Source organism: Salmo salar, chromosome ssa09 (assembly GCF_905237065.1).
Source record: "Salmo salar chromosome ssa09, Ssal_v3.1, whole genome shotgun sequence".
NCBI classification, from domain to species: Eukaryota; Metazoa; Chordata; class Actinopteri; order Salmoniformes; family Salmonidae; genus Salmo; species Salmo salar.
Window position 1 is genome coordinate 134211237 of NC_059450.1, and position 20043 is coordinate 134231279.

The 20043-nt window shown below is 42.6% G+C and overlaps 1 protein-coding gene across 1 annotated transcript; it reads right to left on the reverse strand.

The window, feature by feature from the left end:
* Nucleotides 1–256: 256 nt before the first annotated feature.
* On the reverse strand, nt 257–16193 carry LOC106612986 (tumor necrosis factor receptor superfamily member 19). The gene is made up of 10 exons (XM_014214765.2): nt 15653–16193; nt 15105–15195; nt 14648–14761; nt 9733–9911; nt 9486–9571; nt 4028–4192; nt 3746–3871; nt 3435–3537; nt 2570–2886; nt 257–1688 (listed from the first exon to the last, which is right to left on the reverse strand). The coding sequence occupies exons 2-10, from the start codon at nt 15168–15170 to the stop codon at nt 1684–1686; spliced, it is 1161 nt and encodes a 386-aa protein (XP_014070240.1). The 5' UTR covers nt 15171–15195; nt 15653–16193; the 3' UTR covers nt 257–1683.
* Between the last annotated feature and the right edge of the window lie 3850 nt (nt 16194–20043).

Consider the following 20043-nt stretch of genomic DNA (forward strand, 5'->3'; position numbering starts at 1 on the left):
TAAATATGAAATCGCTAATGGAAGCTTTATTTTCATTACTTGTATGTATCTTGTTTTGAACCAAATCCAATCATATTATTTTGGGGGAAGTGATATCTTGAGTTTCAGAAAGAGACCCCACTGTATATTGAAGTGAATGTAGTATGTGTGATGTAGTGATGATTGCAGGTTGTCTACATTGGTCTAGGATTTAAGATGGGCATTTCAGTGCTATTCACTACAGATATTTGAACAACAATCAAGATCGCATAGTTTGTCTTGTTGAAGTGGTTTATTTACAAATATGGACAATTATATCAAATTAAAGTTAATTGTGGAAGTGTATAAAAAGTATGCACAACCACCAATACTGCAACTGAAAAAAACAGGCATATTTGTCACTAGTCAGTCATGTCTACGTTACAAAAATATTGACCTATGTTCTATTTTACAAGATCTACAACCAATTTGATATCACACACAAACATTCCTCATTGTTCTTCAGGATCGGTGGGTCCCCTGCGGGACGGTTGAGCTAACGTAGGCTAATGCGATTAGCATAAGGTTGTAAGTAACAAGAACATTTCCCAGGACATAGACATATCTGATATTGGCAGAAACCTTAACTTCTTGTTAATCTAACTGCACTGTCCAATTTACAGTTGCTATTACAGTAAAATAATACCATGCTATTGTTTGAGGAGAGTGCACAGTTTTAAACATGAAAAGTTATTAATAAACATATTAGGCACATTTGGGAAGTCTTGATACATCATTTTGAACAGAAATTTAATGGTTCATTGGATCAGTCTAAAACTTTGCAGGTACACTGCTGCCACCTAGTGGCCAAAATCTAAATTGCACCTGGGTTGGAATAATACATTATGGCCTTTCTCTGCATTTCAAAGATGATGGTACTAAAAAATAACAAAAAAAACTGTTGGTTTTGTCTTTGTATTATCTTTTACCAGATCTAATGTGCTATATTCTCCTACAATCCTTTCACATTTCCACAAACTCCAAAGTATTTCCTTTCAAATGGTACCAAGAAAATCCATATCCTTGCTTCAGGGCCTGAGTTCCAGGCAGTTAGATTTGGGTATGTCATTTTAGGCAAAATTTGAAAACAAAGGGTCCAATCCTTAAAAGGTCTTGTTCAGTATTATCTAGACTGTCTTCAATGAGCACCAGAAATCACAGACGTCCGTTTTGACATGCTTCTCTTAGGCCCTTTAAGGAGACGTTGTCAGTTATTAAGACACACCAATAGTCACACTGCCAGATCTGTGATACTGTTGCTGCTAGTTTACTACATAAGTAGATGTAAGACATTCTTAAGCAGACATCAGAAACAAAGGGGATGGCTTCAATTTACTTTGTACCAGTCAACAGTCATTTTATCATCATTTGAACTTCATTATATCAGCCTCTGGAACGGCAACATCACGTTGTGCATAGATTTCTTTTCAGTCTCTGCTCTTGTGCTTTATTTTGCCGTGAAGTGCTTTTGTTTGCATTTATTTACATAGTCGCTTCAGATGCGTGACGGAAGGCCGTGGGTCACAAGCCACTTGAAAGAGATTGTGTGCCACACACTTTTTTGAAATTGGTGTGTGGGCTAATGTAATCTGAAACGGGATCTTTCTGGACTGTTTTCCGGTCCAGGGTGGTTCAAGGGTGGAACGCGAGCCAACTAAATCCATGTCATCCTGGAAAAAGAAAGAGTGGAGAAAAGCACACACGGTCATTAGTAATCTATCTACCTAACACAGGCCAGGCAGGGACCGAGTCAGTTAAAACAATATCCCTTCGCATAACATCAGAATGCTCGGCTAGGATTGCGGCCTGGCCCGATCTTTGCTTCCAGTTTCCATGGACACCACTGTCCCTGCCGATCAAAGGGTGTGCAACAGTTATGGTAAAATAAGTGTGTGTGTGTGTGTGTGTTTGAACTAGTCTGTTAGGACACAGAATGTCTTCTCTGTCCTGACGCCTCTGTGTTGTAGCCTCTGTGTTGTAACTTTCTACATGACTGTTTTGCTGGGGCTTCTGCTGCTCTGCTCTGAGCTCATTCCCACTCACTGGATTCCATCAGTTCAGGCAGTCTGCTCTGGCTCTGAAGCTCCATTTGGCAGATACACGCTACTTATGGAAAAAGCTTCAGTCTATCTGTTTTAATGGACAACCATTTCTTATCGATTCCATTTCATATTAATCCGGGGGGAACTTGCTAAGCAGAAGAATTCTAAATATTTTTTGGGGGGAAGGAAAAGCAGTGATGTTTCTTTGCAGCACATTCCTTTCATGGCATAGTTTACCTAAGGCCTTTAGTTTCCTGAGCTTAATAGTGTTTGCACTTGCATACTTTCCTCTTTTCTTAACACAGTGAAGAATAGTATGTTACTGTGTTTGTTAATCGCTCATTGGCTTGGCTCATGTATAATTACTGGGAAAGCTTACCCTACAGTAAGGGAGCATTTGAAGTATGTTATATACCAAGCATCGCTCAATTTCAAACTGTATGTACACAGAGGACCATTCTGTCTGTGTCTGCATTAAAGGTCATACCGTACAGCAAGACACCACTGACCTTCCAGTGAAGATGGCTGCTGCTTTGGAAGGAGGACCTCTGTCAGGGCACCAGTCTTCTCCTGGCTCTGATCAGTTGGCTTCTCCTGTGTGTCCTCACTTAACGTGCACCCCTCTTCCTCCTCGCCCTCCTCACCCTCTTCCTCCACATCGCACCTCTCTGTGGGTTCTGGGTTGCAGCGCGGCGGTCCCAAGCTCTCGACACAGTCGGGGTTCTGCATGAGTGGCCATGTCTCGCCAGCCTCTCTGGAGATGCAGGGCTCTGGATGGGCTTTCAGACAGGCCAGGACGTTCTCCTCACAGGGGTCTATGCTGCATCTGTAGGGGAAAATGGAGGCTGTGTCAGCAGCATAAATCTCTCCCATTCCCAGCAATAATGATCCAACCACAGTCCCAGGGAGGCACTTCTATGACGGTAATCTCCCAAACAGACCCAAAGTTAACACCATAACAAGACTGTTGTTGGCCTTGTCTGTGTTTCTCTTCCTGTTCTGAACCAGAGGTGTGTAAAGGAATGTTGTTTGGTTTTGCAAACATTATCCACCACAGCAATGGTTGGTTGTCTGTCTGTTGGTTGTCTGTCTGTCTGTCTGTCTGTCTGTCTGTCTGTCTGTCTGTCTGCACTTCTAGGTCTTTCTGGGATTCCAGGAGACATGATGTCAAACAATATCAGTTGCTGTGCTTGTTACAGGTTCTTCTGACTGTCATATCTGGGCATCCATGTACTAAAATAGATGGTGATTCGTGTTGATGAATTATGATGGTGTGATGGTGTTGAACAATGTTAAGTGATGTTGATTGGTGGTTAATTAATGTTGGTTGATGGATTTTAGGGGAGGTGGGTGGTGTTGTGTCATGGTCCTCACCCCTCGTTGAGGCTGATCTGGGACTGGAAGGGGCTGGTGTCTCTGCTCCGGCCCAGACTGCAGATTTCATCACAGCACAGGGAGGGGATCAGGTGCACTGGGCCTGGAAATCACACAGGAATAACCGTGTGACCGACCGCCAACCATTAGAACGCATGGATGACCTGGCCAAGAAGCCTCAGCGTACAGTAATGCCAGTACCATAGTCATAAAGTCAAAGACTCCATACCACTTGACAGAGTGACCGGCTTGAGAACCAAGGCTCATAAAGAATGATGTGCTTGTAGAAGCCCACCAGTAATAGGACCTACCACAGGTGTGGCCTGGCCCGTGGTGACACTGACAGCATGGGCGCTGAGGGAAGTCATTGAGCTTCCGTCGGTCCAGGCACGACAACTCTGCTCCACTGTACGGACCATCCTGGGACCTTAGAGATGCTGAAGCAAAAAGACTCTTTCATAATGGAGACCCCAAACAAGTGCAAGATAGCAGCTGCTATATTTCAATAGCAAAGCCACCTGTTGGTCCCAATGCTGCACTGAGATTTCCACACCATTGTAATGACTTCTTTCAAATTCAAGTTGGTCACTCACCGCTGGGCTTCTTCTCCAGCAGCTGTCTCTTGAAGTAGATGACACAGAGGATGAGCAGGGCCAGCAGCACTGTGGCCAGAGCGCTACAGATGACTGCTGCCAGGGCCATGTCCCGAGGGCTGGTCACCACCGGGGGGATGGGGACCAGGTTCACCCGCCCGCTGCCTGCAGGGGCAGAGATAGAGACGGGAGAGAGAGACGGTCAATATGAGCATCAAACGTCACCACTGAAGTTCTTCTGACATAATAACATCGGAAATTACAGTAGAAGTTGTAAAAAGTTAAATTAAATAAAACATTTCAATTGTATAGTTTTAGAACAACTATATTTTAGAGTCGACTGTGTCATGTCTTTGTCTGACCTTGGTAGTACAATCTGGCCATATTGAAAACAAGTATTTTTCTACACATGAATTGTGTCCATTCTAGGTTTATGTTTATTACTGGCATGTAGTAGCTGTCTTTGACCCACTGAGTCCTCCAAGGAGACAGGCTCAAAGGAGAATGTCTGGAGTAGATCCCCCCCCCCCCCCCTCCAGAGGATGAGTTATTACAGTCATTCATCTCCCTACCCCAAGGCCCTCTCATGCCAGTCACACAGCCCCGTCATTATGTCTGTGTAGTCTGGCCAGACATTTGAAACAAGCCTGGTGTGTGTGTGTGTGTGTGTGAGTGTATGTGTGCGCATTCGTGTATGTGTGTTTATCCCATGACTGCAACTGCTGCCATTGTCTAGGATCCCCACCGCCAAACTGTTCACACACTCTCACATTAAGGGACCTGGCCTTGAGGACAGCTTCTCATTAAACACTTTCCCACGGATATGGAACATCAGGGCTTAATGTGCCAGATGTCATAACAAATTAGATACAATCTCCTTATGCTAAATTAAGATTCAATGACTAAAATGTAATGATTCTTTATCGGATATCACTACCTGCTTAATTCCTCAACGAAGCAAACAAACTTTGTTGGGGAATAATTTGGTACATGACGGATGTCTAGTCACAAAGTAAACATGTGCAATAAGGCCACTGATATTATTTCAAAAAGCAACAGAAGTGTGATTGTATTACCTGTGATTTAAATTTTAGGTCAATGTTACTCTCCCTCATCACAATTACATTCTTATAGAATTTAAAGTGAGTCAAGAGCTGTGCATAGTTGATGTGTAGGTTTACATAGAGAGCAAACAAAATACCTAAAGTAATACTACGCCTACTATGACAAAGTGACTGGCTATAGAGAAAATAGTGATTGTGTGAGATCTGTTTAATATCTTTTTTGTTTGAAAAATATTTTTCAATAGTCCCCTTCAATCGTTGTTTGCTTTTTAGTACATTAATCATAAAACAGAGTGGGTTTGGTCTTTTCAAACTCAAGAGCCCTTTGTTATGCAATGTAAACATTACTTTAGCCTTGGCAAAAGGTTTTATATTCCATCGGGATAGAGGATAGGGGATAAGGGTATTTGTACATTCCATCTGAGGAAGAAAAAAATCCCAAACTGCAGGTGAAGCTTAAAATTTCAGTTTGACCCGGTGGCAAAATAAATAAGCATTTAAATATACATTGTAAACAAACAGGTGATAATGGCTTATTAAAACAAGATTAGGACGTTTTAGGGGAGATAGGTCTTCAAAACTGTTATGACAGAAACCAAGTGCCATTTTCTAACAGTTTTGACAGTTCAGATCAAGGCAAATACATAAATTACACTAGACAGTTTATATAGCGGAATATAACTTGATATATGTTGAGATGATTTTGTGAGGATACGGTAACATTCTCCACTAAATCAAACAACTTCAAAGAAAATATTTGAATGTGCTTCCTATCCATCTTTTGGAAAGTCCTCTATCAAAGTAATCCAAAATTACTTGCTGAAAGATTTGACTGAACACCTACACCCATGCTTACACAAGCAAGGTACATCATTTTCTTACCATGGTGCAGAAAACCTCTCAAACTTTTTCTTCCACTGTACAGTTGTTGAAACCCCATGTCATGGCCGTCCCGCCTCTGATCCAGCCAGCCCTCCCCACTCCCCTCCGCAGCCAGCTGTCTCCCCACACCCCCAGCCCAGTGGCAGCCCTTATCACTACCAGACAGCTGTCTCCCCACACCCCCAGCCCAGTGGCAGCCCTTATCACTCCCAGACAGCTGCAGCAAACACAGATTAAGGCTGGCCCATTGAGGAGACCTCACCTGCCGATCGTATCAACCCACCGCACTCTGCCAATAAACTGCTTGTTTTGATACATGCTCTCCTCTCTCCCTGTTGACTTTTGGGAATGCCAAACTTAAAGCCATGGCCTTGTGTATGACAGGCCACAAAGAGACAGGGAACCACCAACCCACTGGCACAGACGTCTAGTTTTGATTTACATTTGATTGCGTAGTCAACTAACGTGAATTCAATGTGAAATCAACAAAAAAATTCACCTTGTCATTAGATTTAGGTTAAGATATCAGAAATTCTCTTATGTTGATTACTTTTTTCAAATCCTACCAGTTTTCCACGTTGATTCAACATCATCATGTGAATTGTTTTGATTGAAATGATGTGGAAACAACATTGATTTAACCCGTTTTTGCCCAGTGGGAAGTATGAATGGCCCCTTCTGAAAACTTATGGTGACCCCATCCACATTCATCAGCTGTGAAACTGGAATGACTTCCCATTGCCAAAGAGGTATGAGCCCTCCACAACCAAGAGTTTGTATTTTTGACTAAACAGACTTTCCTATCATAAATACAGCCAACACCCCTTTCAGTGTTGCAAGAAAAACAAACTAGCATTGCCATGGGGTTGTGGGTATATACATTTACATGGATACTAGATTATGGCAGTGGTGATGCGCTTTGCTGCTCTGAGCATAAACACTTTACTCATGTCAATTCTTTAAAACATTTGTATTTATTTAACCTTAATCTAGGCAAGTCAGTTAAGAACAAATTCTTATTTACAATGACGGCCTACCCCGGACAATCCCAGACGACGCTGGGCCAATTGTGTGCCGCCCGTAAGGCACTCCCAATCACGGCCGAATGTGATACAGCCTGGATTCAAACCAGGGACTGTAATGACGCCTCTTGCACCAAGAGGCATTGCCTTAGACCACTGCACCACTCGGGAGTCCTGATTGGCTCTTGAGTGACTTTGTTTTGGTGGAGTTGATTTTAAGGGTTGACCTCTCATTTGGCTTGTGTTGGTTTACAACTCAATCTAGATAACTTTGTGCATGCTGCTAACACTACTTTTTTACAGTCAGTGGTCAGGAGACATGACATGGACCTTTGAAGTTAGGAAAGTAGAAGTAGAAGAAATTAAATACTGAGAAAAAGTTGTCTGAATGTAACAAGTTGAGAGAAATGAGGGTGGATATCAGTCGGGTCATGAGTTTTAGGGTCTTGAGTAGCCCTGGCCACAGGCCCTATCTCTAGGGAAAGTGTTACAGTTGCATGAAGAGGTGATAAGAGTCTGCATTTTGCTTCAAACAAAATTGGACTGACTTCCTTTTGTGTATGCTGTGAAATCCTGGTTTGAGATACACGTGTCTAAAAATATTTCTCTGACTGTTAAGCTTCCAACTTAAAAAAGAAGCAATGATTATTGGTTTGGTAATAGAAAAGACGGACTAAATTCCCATATGACCTTGGCGTAAATCTGCTTGGAATGAGTAAAAATGGCGAAACGGTTCTGGAGCTGGGGATTGGGGGGTGCCACGGTCGGCCTCTCTCCAGACAACTTTTACAGCCCTACCGTGACACAGAAGAAACTCCTGCAGATGAAATACATTAAAGCGACTGAAGGAATCCATAAAACACAATCTAATTTTTACTCTGCCCCAGAAACTGTCCGGGAGACTGTAGTGTGTTAAGATTTACGGCCTCCTCCAAAAGCGGCCTCCCTGCACAGCTGCAGCTTCGCCCCGGGCCAGCGTAGCCTATTATAATGATCTGCCCTTTAAGTTTTCCCCACCCTCCACAAGATAACACTAGAGGATGAGAGATCAAGACTTTCAAACATTTGGAACACTCCCTATAGAACTACCAGCTTTGCTCTCTCTGGGAGACAATGGCCATTTTGATTAATGGGCTTCTGCAATCAAAATGGCAAGCCAGACAGCCAGGAAAACATACAGACATGCATAACTTAGATGTCCCAAGGCCCATGTTCAGGGTGATTTCATATGGTTTAGTCAATGTAGACTCTGTCTAGACAAATACTGCATGCTTTACAGTTATTGCTCGAAAATAAATATTTATTGTCCTATCCAAAAATGGTAGTAGTAAAACAAGCTCATATTGAGGGTGTGACACAGATTTACATACTAAATCTAAGTAGATTTTTTTCCATCTCCAGAAAGAGCAAATGTAAACTCAGTTTGTGAGTTCAAGTTGTCTGATATCCTGGAGACGTCTTCATTTATCTAACAGAGGGGTGCTAGACCTGGCTGGATACACACACGCTGCCAAACCTTCTCAAGGAACAGCTGTGGCCTCCACAAGCATCAGGAAGTCACACTCATTTACCAATGGTATAAGTTTGCTAGCCCACTCTCTCTGTGTGAGTGCCGAAAATCACAAGGTTATACTTAATCACTGATAATGGCCGGAAAAAGGTGGCTAATGAGATGTAGTAGTGTAGTAGTAGTGGTGGTCTACTGGAATTTAATCCCCTGCTTTGTGAACAAAAAACCCTTTAAGAAATGCTTCATAGACATCCGTGGATATATGCTAGCAAATTACACTACAAAGTTGAAGAATTTTACTGTACATGATGTGACACTACACTCTCTTATTTCATTCAAGGCCTAACTAAAGAAGCATGATGTGATGCAATCATTTCCACACTATTATTCAAAACATTGCAGCTCCTTTTTGTCTTGAAATATGTGGATGGAGGCTTTTACTTAAGATAAGAGGTTTTCCGCAGTCCCTGAGAATGGAGCGATGATAGTGGGTCTTATTGTCCCAGCTAAAATAATCCAGCTCTGGCAAGACCGACTATTATGCTAGCAGTATCCATTTCCACATTTATGGGCCTGCTTGTAAAACTAAGCATTTATTTGGGCATAAAACATAGTTGGCTGGCTCAATGAGAATTTACTGAATGAACAGTGATTTTCTCCACCCATTGGGGTTGTGGTTCTGATTACTCTAAGGGCCTTGTGCTGGCATGTTTTAGATGAAGGTATGTGCTTTGTTATGGCATTATGGCCTGACATGTTTTTGGGGTCTTGGCTGTACTTTTAGCCTGGAGTTCAATAGTTTTAATTAATGATGTTCTCAACTTCTTATTCAAGCTACGGATATTCCTTATTTTGCCTATAATTTCACTGGCTACATTCCTTGGCCTGATGTGAATGGTTCAACATAATGAGACATTTTCCTCAGAGGCTCTTCTGATGTTACACAACTTCTAGTAAAGGAAGAGAAAGTAAGTCCTCACAGTGTGGTTCATATGGAGGTGGAGGGTCCCCACATGGTATGCACTCCATATCTTGGAATCCGCTCAGCTTAGTTTTCCTGTAAAACCTGTTAAACACAACATAGCATTGGATTATTAGGAAATCTGTTTAATTGATTGTGTGCAGTAACGAACCAATACTTTGATCATTTATCTGTAGTAACAGAGTAATAGTACACTGGTAGTAGAAGTAGAGTAGTTGTTGTAAGTGATTAAGCTCTTCCCTCACCCTGGCAGACAGTCTCCGCACACAGCATTTCTGGTGGTGGAACAGTTGCCCTTCTGGAAGCGGTTGTTCAGGCCACAGTCCAGGCAGGGCTTGCACTTCTGCAGGCTCCTATCTTCTTTGAAGCGGCTGCTTCTGCAGGGCACACACCGGGCATCCTCTCCGTAACCAAAGCCACATTCCTGGAGGGATTAACAGGAGAAATCCCCTGGGTGAGAGGTGGGGCTGGGGGCAGCTGGAAAAAGGCTCTGAATGTGGAGTTATTTATTTATTTTTATTGAACCTTTATTTAACTAGGCAAGTCAGTTAAGAACAAATTCTTATTTACAATGACGGCCTACCAAAAGGCAAAAGGTATCCTGCGGGGACGGGGGTCTGGGATTAAAAATAAAATAAAAAATACAATATAAATATAGGACAAAACACACATCACAACAAGAGAGACAACACAACACTACATAAAGAGAGACCTAAGACAACAACATGGCAAAGCAGCAACACATGACAACACAGCATGGTAGCAACACAACATGGTAGAAACAAAACATGGTAGCAACAAAACATGGTAGCAGCACAAAACACGGTACAAATATTATTGGGCACAGACAACAGCACAAAGATCAAGAAGGTAGAGACAACAATACATCACGCAAAGCAGCCACAACTGTCAGTAAGAGTGTCCATGATTGAGTCTTTGAATGAAGAGAATGAGATAAAACTGTCCAGTTTGAGTATTTGTTGCAGCTCGTTCCAATCGCTAGCTGCAGCGAACTGAAAAGAGGAGCGACCCAAGGATGTGTGTTCTTTAGGTACCTTTAACAGAATGTGACTGGCAGAACGGGTGTTGTATGTGGAGGATGACCAGGGTGTCTAGAATTAAAGAATGATCTTGACTTCCAAGATCATAAGGTAACATCTTACACTGACAATAATCTCCCTGACACTCAGGATCAATGCGTGACCTTCCGCAATAGGACCCAGAATGGCCGGGTATTTCAAAGATAAAGGCCCTCGGGGACAACCACTGTTGTATTATTGCAAGTTTATTGCCGGGTTTATGTATGACTGGTTCTTTCTGGAACAACTCAGTGAGTGCCCTGGTGATTGAGAGGCCAGTGTATGTAGGCAACGCTTCAGTTAGATACGGGGCAGGGATTATGGAGAGGTGCACAAGAGTAAGAAGTTGAATACCTCTCCTGGTCCTACAATGGGTACTGCACTTAAAAAGCACAGCATCTATTACTGAATGAGTGATCTAATATGGAATCAGCTCAGTTGTCAGGCTTAAACCTCTATAGCGAATCTAAGATGGAAAATATTACTGGACCTATATTGGATATACAGTATTATCACCCTGTATATATTATCTATATAACATGAGTATATCTGTTTACTATTGGATTAATGGGTACACCTCATAAAATGGGGACAAGAGAATATAGCCTATTCTGTTTTGTCAAAAAATATCTAATGGGGTGTATGTGGTAGGTCTAATGTTAATGCAATTCCTATTCAATACTATATAGTATTTATTTGGCACACAGAGGCTGGCAACCTTGTTTTCCTATGGTCATAGGAACATTTACATCCTGCTGATCATCGCATCCCACGCCAAGTAAAAGGACCGTGCTGGAATGACATCAGTCATTGTGTTATCTGCAGCAGCTGCCCCTGTCCACTATTAAACCACTGTTGCCACACTGCATTCCCAGACCAGGCTGATTGATGGGGCGGGGTGCTCATATCATTAACGTGAAGGTGAGATTCTAACAGGGCACTTCTCTCCTTGACCTTGTCTCGTTTCACCGCCTGGGCATGCAGTCGCACCAGAATGTGGGCAGACTGGCTAAGAAAAGAAAAAAAGCGAGGCAAAGATGGGATCCCGTGATGGCCCCACAGAGTCGGGGCAGAAGATAGAGGAATTTAGCCATTTCAGCTAAACACATATGAGACGACATTGGACCTTGGCTCTGGCCGGAGGAAGGCTATGACAGGGCTGCAGCTGTTGTTGTGTGCTCTCCATATAAGGACCTTCACACCAGCAGAGCAGGGAACAGTGGAAAGATGAGAGACAGAGCGAGAGAGAGAAAAAGAGGGAAGGGAGATGATGACAACGGAGAGTAAAGTTAACATTTTGATTCATGGAGGATGGTGAACCCTGGAGCCTGGGTTTCTCCTAGTGCACGCCATGGAAGGCTAGCTGCTGCAAAGCAGTCAGAGCAGAGCTGTTTAGAGTGGTTTTGGACAGAGGAGCGTCGTCCGACTTCCAGATGAAGGGGCCTTAAGAGGATTGATCCCCACAAAGCTGGGCGCTGGCACACTCTGTCCATGTGGCACTGCATGGCAGTAGAGGGGCTGCCATGTACACAGGCCAGGGCACAGAACAAGAGGAGCACTCAACCAACTTGTCCCCTCTCCACCCAGGCAGAGCTGTAACATCCAGGAGTTATCTAATTCAGTCCTTTGTCTCTGGTAATTGGATGGAAACACCTTTTTTTACAATAAAGATGCTGTCAAGGTATCCCATCTTTGGATGCAGCCAGGAATCACATAATGCTACTGTCTCATTTAAAGGGAGCTGATCTAGCCTAAAAAGTGAGCACAAAAGCCAGTGCTTACGAGTCTCATTTTACTCCTATCTCCAGATCTAGTTTTTGGTGAGAATGCCAAGCAAAACAGCACAGAGGTAGAGCTATGTGGAGGGATGAAAGAGAGAGCTGGTTGGCTGGGGTTAAAGCATGTTCAGAAGAGAGAGAGAGAGCTGGTTGGCTGGGGTTAAAGCATGTTCAGAAGAGAGAGAGAGCTGGTTGGCTGGGGTTAAAGCATGTTCAGAAGAGAGAGAGAGCTGGTTGGCTGGGGTTAAAGCATGTTCAGAAGAGAGAGAGAGCTGGTTGGCTGGGGTTAAAGCATGTTCAGAAGAGAGAGAGAGCTGGTTGGCTGGGGTTAAAGCATGTTCAGACGGGGAGATACTTCAGAGATCAGGAGGGAATCACAAGAGTCTCCAGGGGGGCCAGTCATCTGATCCAGTAATGAATGAGTTTGTAAAACAATATGAGTTTGTTAACAAAGTGTGCCATCTAATGTTCTCCACACACTGCCACACTCTTTCAATGTCTAATGTCTACAACTCAAAGACATGTTGCCTCTTTGCCAGTGGCTTAATGCAGTTCCCAGCTTGCATGCACTATATGTGGGGCAGTCACTCCTGTGTGTACTTTATGTACTGTATGTATATATTGTTTGGAATCATAGATTTGCTCAAATGTGAAGAAATGCTGGATGAAAGACAAGGCGAGGACTTCTGTAATTTTCGAGGATTTAATAGAAAGAAACCTGTGCATAAGTGAGAGTTGTGTGATTCTCAGAAGAGCTCGCAACAATCTGACCCTCAAGGCCAGGAAGCTTGTTAAATACCATCCTCTGTTCGTTCTCCAAGTTCCAGGGCCCTGGTCAAAACATTAATCAAGATTGTTGTTGAGACCACTTGGGTCAGAGTGAATCGTATATTAGCTATCTCTGTCATTTGAAACCACTGGTGACTGAATTTACAGCCTGGGGGGAGGGAGGTTTACCTACTTAAAGGGGCTGAGTTCAGATTTAAGGGGGACCGGGGGGGGGGGGCAGGAATGTAGTTCTTAACAGTATGTATGTTTGATATGAGGACAAAAAACAAAGCAACCCTTGCTAGCTAATAAGTTACTGATGAAAATGACAAATATCAGATCATTTTAATAAAGGACTTCCCTGATGCTTTGATGGTTCCCTGAACGAAGAGCTAATTGATGTTTGTGATGTTGCTTTACAACAATAGAGGCAGACATCCAGAAGATGGTATAATCACATTCCATATATCTCTATGGCAGCCACACAGCCTTATTAGAGCCTCCCTCCACTGTGAGATGGCTTCCCGCTACCACTCAGAATGAATGAGGCAGCCAATTATTAACCAGGACCCCCAGGGTGTCTAGCATTCATGACTGTTGAACTGGCAGAGAAACATGGGGCCCACTGAAGCGTACCACCACTGACTGCATGTCTCTGTGTAACAAGATAAAAGGCAACCTGGTAGAAATGTATGTGTGCAACAGATGTTGCGAGAGGGAAATTTAGTATAAGATGGAAGGTTTTTTACCTGTGCTTAGCTGAGCACATGTTGAAGTGGTAGGAGGAAAAGCATTGCTAAACTAACTTTGCTCATGGCCTTCCAACACGTTTCTACACAGCCCACACAGAGCACCATGTCAATGGGCAAGAATAGTGATAAAAGGCATTCCCCTCTCACTGTACAGCAAGTTTATGCATGGTTTCCTTCAAACAATGGAGACAATAACTTGGACAGGGAACTTGGGGGAAAACAATGGAATCCATTCAGCAACAGAGGGTCGAAGTATGGGTGTGACTGATTAAAGAGCACAGAAGCCATTTGGCCCTTTTCTCCATGAAACAGAGGAAGTCATAAATAACCTTAGTCCCCTGGATAATATTCACTATTCCAAACACTGGAATCCATTCTATTGATGAATGCAGGTCTTTCACGAAAAAAAGCTGTGTTTTTTTTTACCAAGTGTATATCTTATCCAGCGGTTATTCAGGTTTATGAAGTTACAACATGATTTAAGTGATCTGTTAGTATCCAGTTTTATCATGGTTTCACGCTCTTTCATTTTATAGATCAAGTTTTCCTTTCAACTGTGATGAAACATGCTATAAACTTGTTCAACTGAGGTGTAATCATCTGGACTACATTTCCCACATATTTTATATTAAGTCTGTATATATACTGTATATATATTATATATTATCTATGTATATATCTGTATGTAAAGTGCAGTACATTTAAGGGCACTCTTAAGGAGAACATAATTTGTTGATGTCTAAATTTTACTGTCTATATAGGGTACATTACTAGGCTTCAAACCTTTGATAGCTCCTGTCCTGCATCACACTGTTTGCAGGGTTTACAGTTCCCAAGTTGATCCTTGTACTCCTGTTCCCTGCATTCCCTGGTCTCCTCCTCCGCCGTCACAGGAACCTGAGAGGGAATAATCATTTGATACTGAGCAGCTAGGGATTCCTGCGTTTCATCACGCCTTTCATCAGTAAGAGATAATGTGAACCGAGTCCAGGTGGGGCGTAATCCCCCTACAATAGTGCCACTATTTCACCCACTGGCTTTTACTCCTCAAACTATGTAGACTACTTTATCTGTCCGTCCACACATTGATGTCCTGCCAGATCTGACAACAGTAACTTAGAATGGAGACTGTTACAAAGTCTATTATACGTGGATATTACAGATCACAGATCAGACTATAAATGGCCTGTCAAAAGCCTGATATCACACTAGTTGGGTAAATTCAATGCAGAACACTTACCAGAGATGAGTATATTACATGAAATGTCAGTAGAAGTAACCAGGTGTGACCAAACATCCAGGCCATTTTGAGGGGCTACTGTGGAATGAGTCTGGAAAAGAGAGAGAGATATAGAATGAAGATGTGAATTTCTACTCAGTTCAACAACAAACAAAAAACATAAAGGAATATTGTGGAACCTTGGATTGGTGTCAAAAAGCCCAATGTATTGCCAGTGAAAATTAGCACAATAATCATGAGTAGGTACATATTTGTTCTTAGCCACTTTCCTCCAAACAGGTTGACATTGTGACCAATCACAACATAAAGACACCATACCGGTTTTGTAACAACTATGTTGGAACATTGTAATGTTTTTTCAATGTTTTTGATGAGATAATTGATATATTCAGCGAGGACAATGATGCGTCATCATGCCTCAAACCAGCCAGGGCTATGACAGAATTATCTTATCAAAAGTCAAAACATGTATGTTAATAGTTTCAGTTTGTTTAATGTCTCAAAATCATATAGGCTACAAAACAACTGCTGCCCTCTGTACGTTTTACCTGGTATGTGCTGCTGCAGTCTGATCGGTTCTTTAGTTGTCCTTTCCCTGGCTGAATGAGTGTAGTTTCAGACAGATATCCACTCCTATGCGTTCTGCATAGGGCTCCAGACCATTCCAGCCATGCGATGTGCTCTCTGCCCGGCTGCGCTGCTTCAGTCCAGAGGAATCCCCGGATTGAAGACAAAATCAGCGTGGAGATCAAAGGCAGGGGATGGCTGCGATCTAAAGCATGTAATCTGATCTCTGATCGGCCTCTAGGCCTACATCAAAGCGCAATCACAGGGCGGACACTAGCGCTACAAACAGGTCATTATGATCGCATGACAATAACCTCACAATTCGATACAATTGCATGCAAGACAGATGGATCATAAAGTGGAAATGCAAAGAGTTTGCAAAGTGCAAGGCGTCGAGATCTGGTTGTGTTGTTATTCCACTTCCAGGGCCGCCTCCCTCTGCGCGATCCCCGGTCTGTTTGTTTGGTTTATCTGAGGGCTCGCTGTTTGATGCCAAGCTTGGGTTTGAAGTTGTGCACAGCCCTCAACATTCCCTTTCATCTCAATGAGCTGCAGATGCCATGACGTCACTCTGCTGTTCTGGGATTGGTCGGGCCGACTGTCTGCAGCTTTTCGAGAGGAAACCAGTGCCATAAAGTTAACAATCTGAAAGAGGCTGAGAGCAAGCAAACTGTCTCTACTTTATGGTGGTCAGTTTGGATAAGATAGGCTGCAGTAGCTACCCTTTATGTTTAGAGTTTATAAAGGGTTTATAACCAGCTTATAAAGAGTTTAGAAGATGTTTATAGACGTTTGTAAATTGTTACAATAGGTCAAATCATTAATGTTGTGGCTTAAGCCTAAATTGTTAGGGCAACAACATTGACCTGACCAATAATACCATATAATAATTTACAATTGACCTGTAAATAATGTATCCAATTATTAACAACCTATGAACCCTTACAATATAATACATGAAGGTCTAATGCTAATTTTAACAAATAGCGTCCCTTCTCACGTAGCAGCCTTCAGTGTTTCCCAAAAAGCATAATTCAACTCCTGCCCTAACTAGGCCTACTAACATTTCTGTTTTCAAAGCTATTTAAATAGGAAGAACTCAAATACAGTGAGAGAACGAGTGAGTAAGTGAGAGAGAGAGAGAGAGAGAGAGAGAGGCAGAGTGAGAGGAAAGTAAAATTTTGCAGTCAGACAGAGTAGCCAATTAGTAGACATGTTAGGGCATGTTGTAAATAAATTCTAGAAATTTGTGTCATGATTGTACAAACTTGAGGTAGGCCTTCTGCATGTTTTCATTATATTGCCCCACATTTCAAATAATGGAACTACAGTCTTTCTACAGCGGAATGTTGCTCCGCTTACGATTTCTCTAATAATGTATCTGGCAAATATCTCTAGTTTGAATACATTACAATAAATATTAAGTTAGTTATTTGAAAAGCCCAAAATGCCGACACATTTGTTTTGTGTTGTGTATCTTTTGTGTACTAAAAGATTGCAGTCCTTGACTTTTTAATGAATGGCACACATATATAATGGTGCCATTCACAAATAGAAAAACAATGCTCCTCTGCATAAGACCTCCTTCCAATACACAAGTATAGCAACCAACTGTAGGTGCTTTCATCTCTACAAGTATGTGTTCATCTCAGCCTGGTGGACACACTGCTATGGGGCTGTAGTTATAAAACTGTCCATCTTAGTTGTTTCAATGCATTCATTGTTCAATATGTTTTCATATAATCTCTTTGTGGGGCTGTTGACTGGGGTTTATACATTGTCTCCATCTAGTGCATATAAAGTGTCATGATATTTTCATGCATGGGAATTCTTCAGCAGTAGGATAGTTCATTTTAGCGCGCCATTCTCTTCGTCATGACCTAAAGAGGTTTGCACCTTAAAATCATATTTTCTAAAATATCTGCTCCCTAAAGTGAATAAATGCAGGTATATGCCTGGGCCTATATTTATCTCAGGTTTGAGGGACCACTTTGAATACACTTATTTGATTATATCCACAGAAACGTCCAAAATAAGCTGGATGTTTTTAACACATTGTAAAATGTTTTGATAAATACATTGTGGTTTGAGCCACCATGGTGCAACTTGATTTGAACCCCAAATTGTAACCCCATGTATCTTTCTTTGGGACAACAAAAAAAAGTTTTAATTGCATCTGGTGATTGGTTAACAAAGGTGCAATAACAAACAGGCCTAGGCCTATTGGCATATTCAAACAGGAAGTAGCAGTGACATGCTCAATACGGAAGTGGTCCGATGAAGCGGATGCTAATCTCCAGGACTGTTCCAGGATTCATCCGATAACATTGAGGAGTTTACCACATCAGTTGCGGGCATCATTAATAAGTGCATCAATAACTTTGTGCCAAAGTGACCGTACTTATATTTGCCTTTTTTTAAATGTATTGTTTTACATTTTTGTCATTTAGCAGACACTCTTATCCAGAGCGACTTACAGTTAGTGCATTCATCTTAAGAGCTAGGTGGGACAACCACATATCACAGGCATAGAAAGTACATTTTTCCTCAATAACGCAGCTGTCAGTAGAGTTAGAGCGCGAAGGGGGAGTGGGGTGGGGCGGGGTTGTCAAGTACAAGTGCTGGTTAAATGTTTGGGTGAGGAGGAGGATTATTTAAGATACTGTTTGAAGAGGTAAGGTTTGAGATGTTTTCGGAAGATGGGCAGGGCTCTGCTGTCCTCAGGGGGAAGCTGGTTCCACCATTGGGGTGCCAGGACAGAGAAGAGCTTGGACTGGGCTGAGCGGGAGCTGCCCTCCCATAGGGGTGGAAAGGCCAAGAGACCCGAGGTGGCAGAACGGAGTGCTTGGGTTGGGTGTAGGGTTTGAGCATAGCCTGAAGGTAGGGAGGGGCAGTTCCTTGTGCTGTTCCATAGGTAAGCACCATGGTCTTGTAGTGGATGCAAGCTTCAACTGGAAGCCAGTGGAGTGTGCTGAGGAGCGGGGTAACATGAGAGTATTTTGGGGGGGAGTATTTTATTAGGATCCCCATTAGCTGTTGCAAAAGCAGCAGCTTCTCTTCTGGGTTCCACACAAAACATGAAACATGACATAATACAGAACATTAATAGACAACAGCTCAAGGACAGAACTACATAAACACTTTTTTTTTATACAAAAGGCACACGTAGCCTACATATCAATACATACACACAAGCTGTCTAGGTCAAATAGGGGAGAGGTGTCGTGCCGTGGGGTGTTGCTTTATCTGTTTAATTAAACCAGGTTTGCTGTTCACTTGACCAATATGAGATGGCTCTATATAATACTGTACACATTTTTGAATTTGTTCTGGATTTGGGGACTGTGAAAAGACCCCTGGTGGCATGTCTGGTTGGGTAAGTGTGTGTGTCAGAGCTGTGTGTAAGTTGACCATGCAAACAATTAGAGATTTTCAACACATTCATGTTTCTTATAAAGAGAGTGATGCAGTCAGTCTCTCCTCAACTCTTAGCCAAGAGAGACTGGCATGCATATTATTTATATCAGCCCTCTGATTACAATGAAGAGCAAGACGTGCTGCTCTGTTCTGGGCCAGCTGCAGATTAACTAGATATTTCCTTGCAGCACTCGACCACAATAATCAAGATAAGACAAAACTAGAGCCTGCAGGACTTGCTGTTTGGAGTGTGGTGTCAAAAAAGCAGAGCATATCTTTATTAGAGACATACCTCTCCCCATCTTTACAACCATTGAATCTACATGTTTTGACCATGACAGTTTATAATCTAAGGTAACGCCAAGTAATTTAGTCTCCTCAACTTGTTCAACAGCCAAACCATTCGTTACCAGATTCAGCTGAGGTCTACAACTTAGGGAATGATTTGTACCAAAAAAGACTTGATTAGCTGTGGTTGCTGATGTGTATATGGTTGAATCATCAGCATACAGAGAACTTGGGAAGGTTGAAAACCAGGCGGGCTGCTGTGTTCTGAATAAGTTGCAGAGGTTTGATGGCACAAGCGGGGAGCCCAGCCAACAGTGAGTTGCAGTAGTCCAGACGGGAGAGGACAGGTTTCTGGATTAGGACCTGCGCCGCTTCCTGTGTGGGGTAGGGTCGTATTCGAATGTTGTAGAGCATGGAAATGCAGAAGCGTGTCACTGCTTTGATGTTTGCGGAGAACGACAGGGTGTTGTCCAGGGTCACTCCAAGGTTCTTTGCACTCTTTGAGGGTAATACTGTGGAATTGTGAACCGTTATTGAGAAGGGTTTGAGTGGGCATGCCTTCCCGGGGAGGAAGAGCAGTTCTGTCTTATCGAGGTTGAGCTTGAGGTGGTGGGCCAACATCCAAGTTGATATATCTGCCAGGCACGTAGAGATGCGTGTCACCACC

Coding starts and splice junctions, on each gene's coding strand:
- LOC106612986 (XM_014214765.2), bottom strand. CDS start 15,170: ATGGCCTGGATGTTTGGTCACACCTGGTTACTTCTACTGACATTTCAT. Junction 9,572..9,732: donor TGCGGAGACTGTCTGCCAGG/GTGAGGGAAGAG, acceptor TGTGTTTAACAG/GTTTTACAGGAAAACTAAGC. Junction 4,193..9,485: donor ACCTCCATATGAACCACACT/GTGAGGACTTAC, acceptor CTGCCCCTGCAG/GCAGCGGGCGGGTGAACCTG.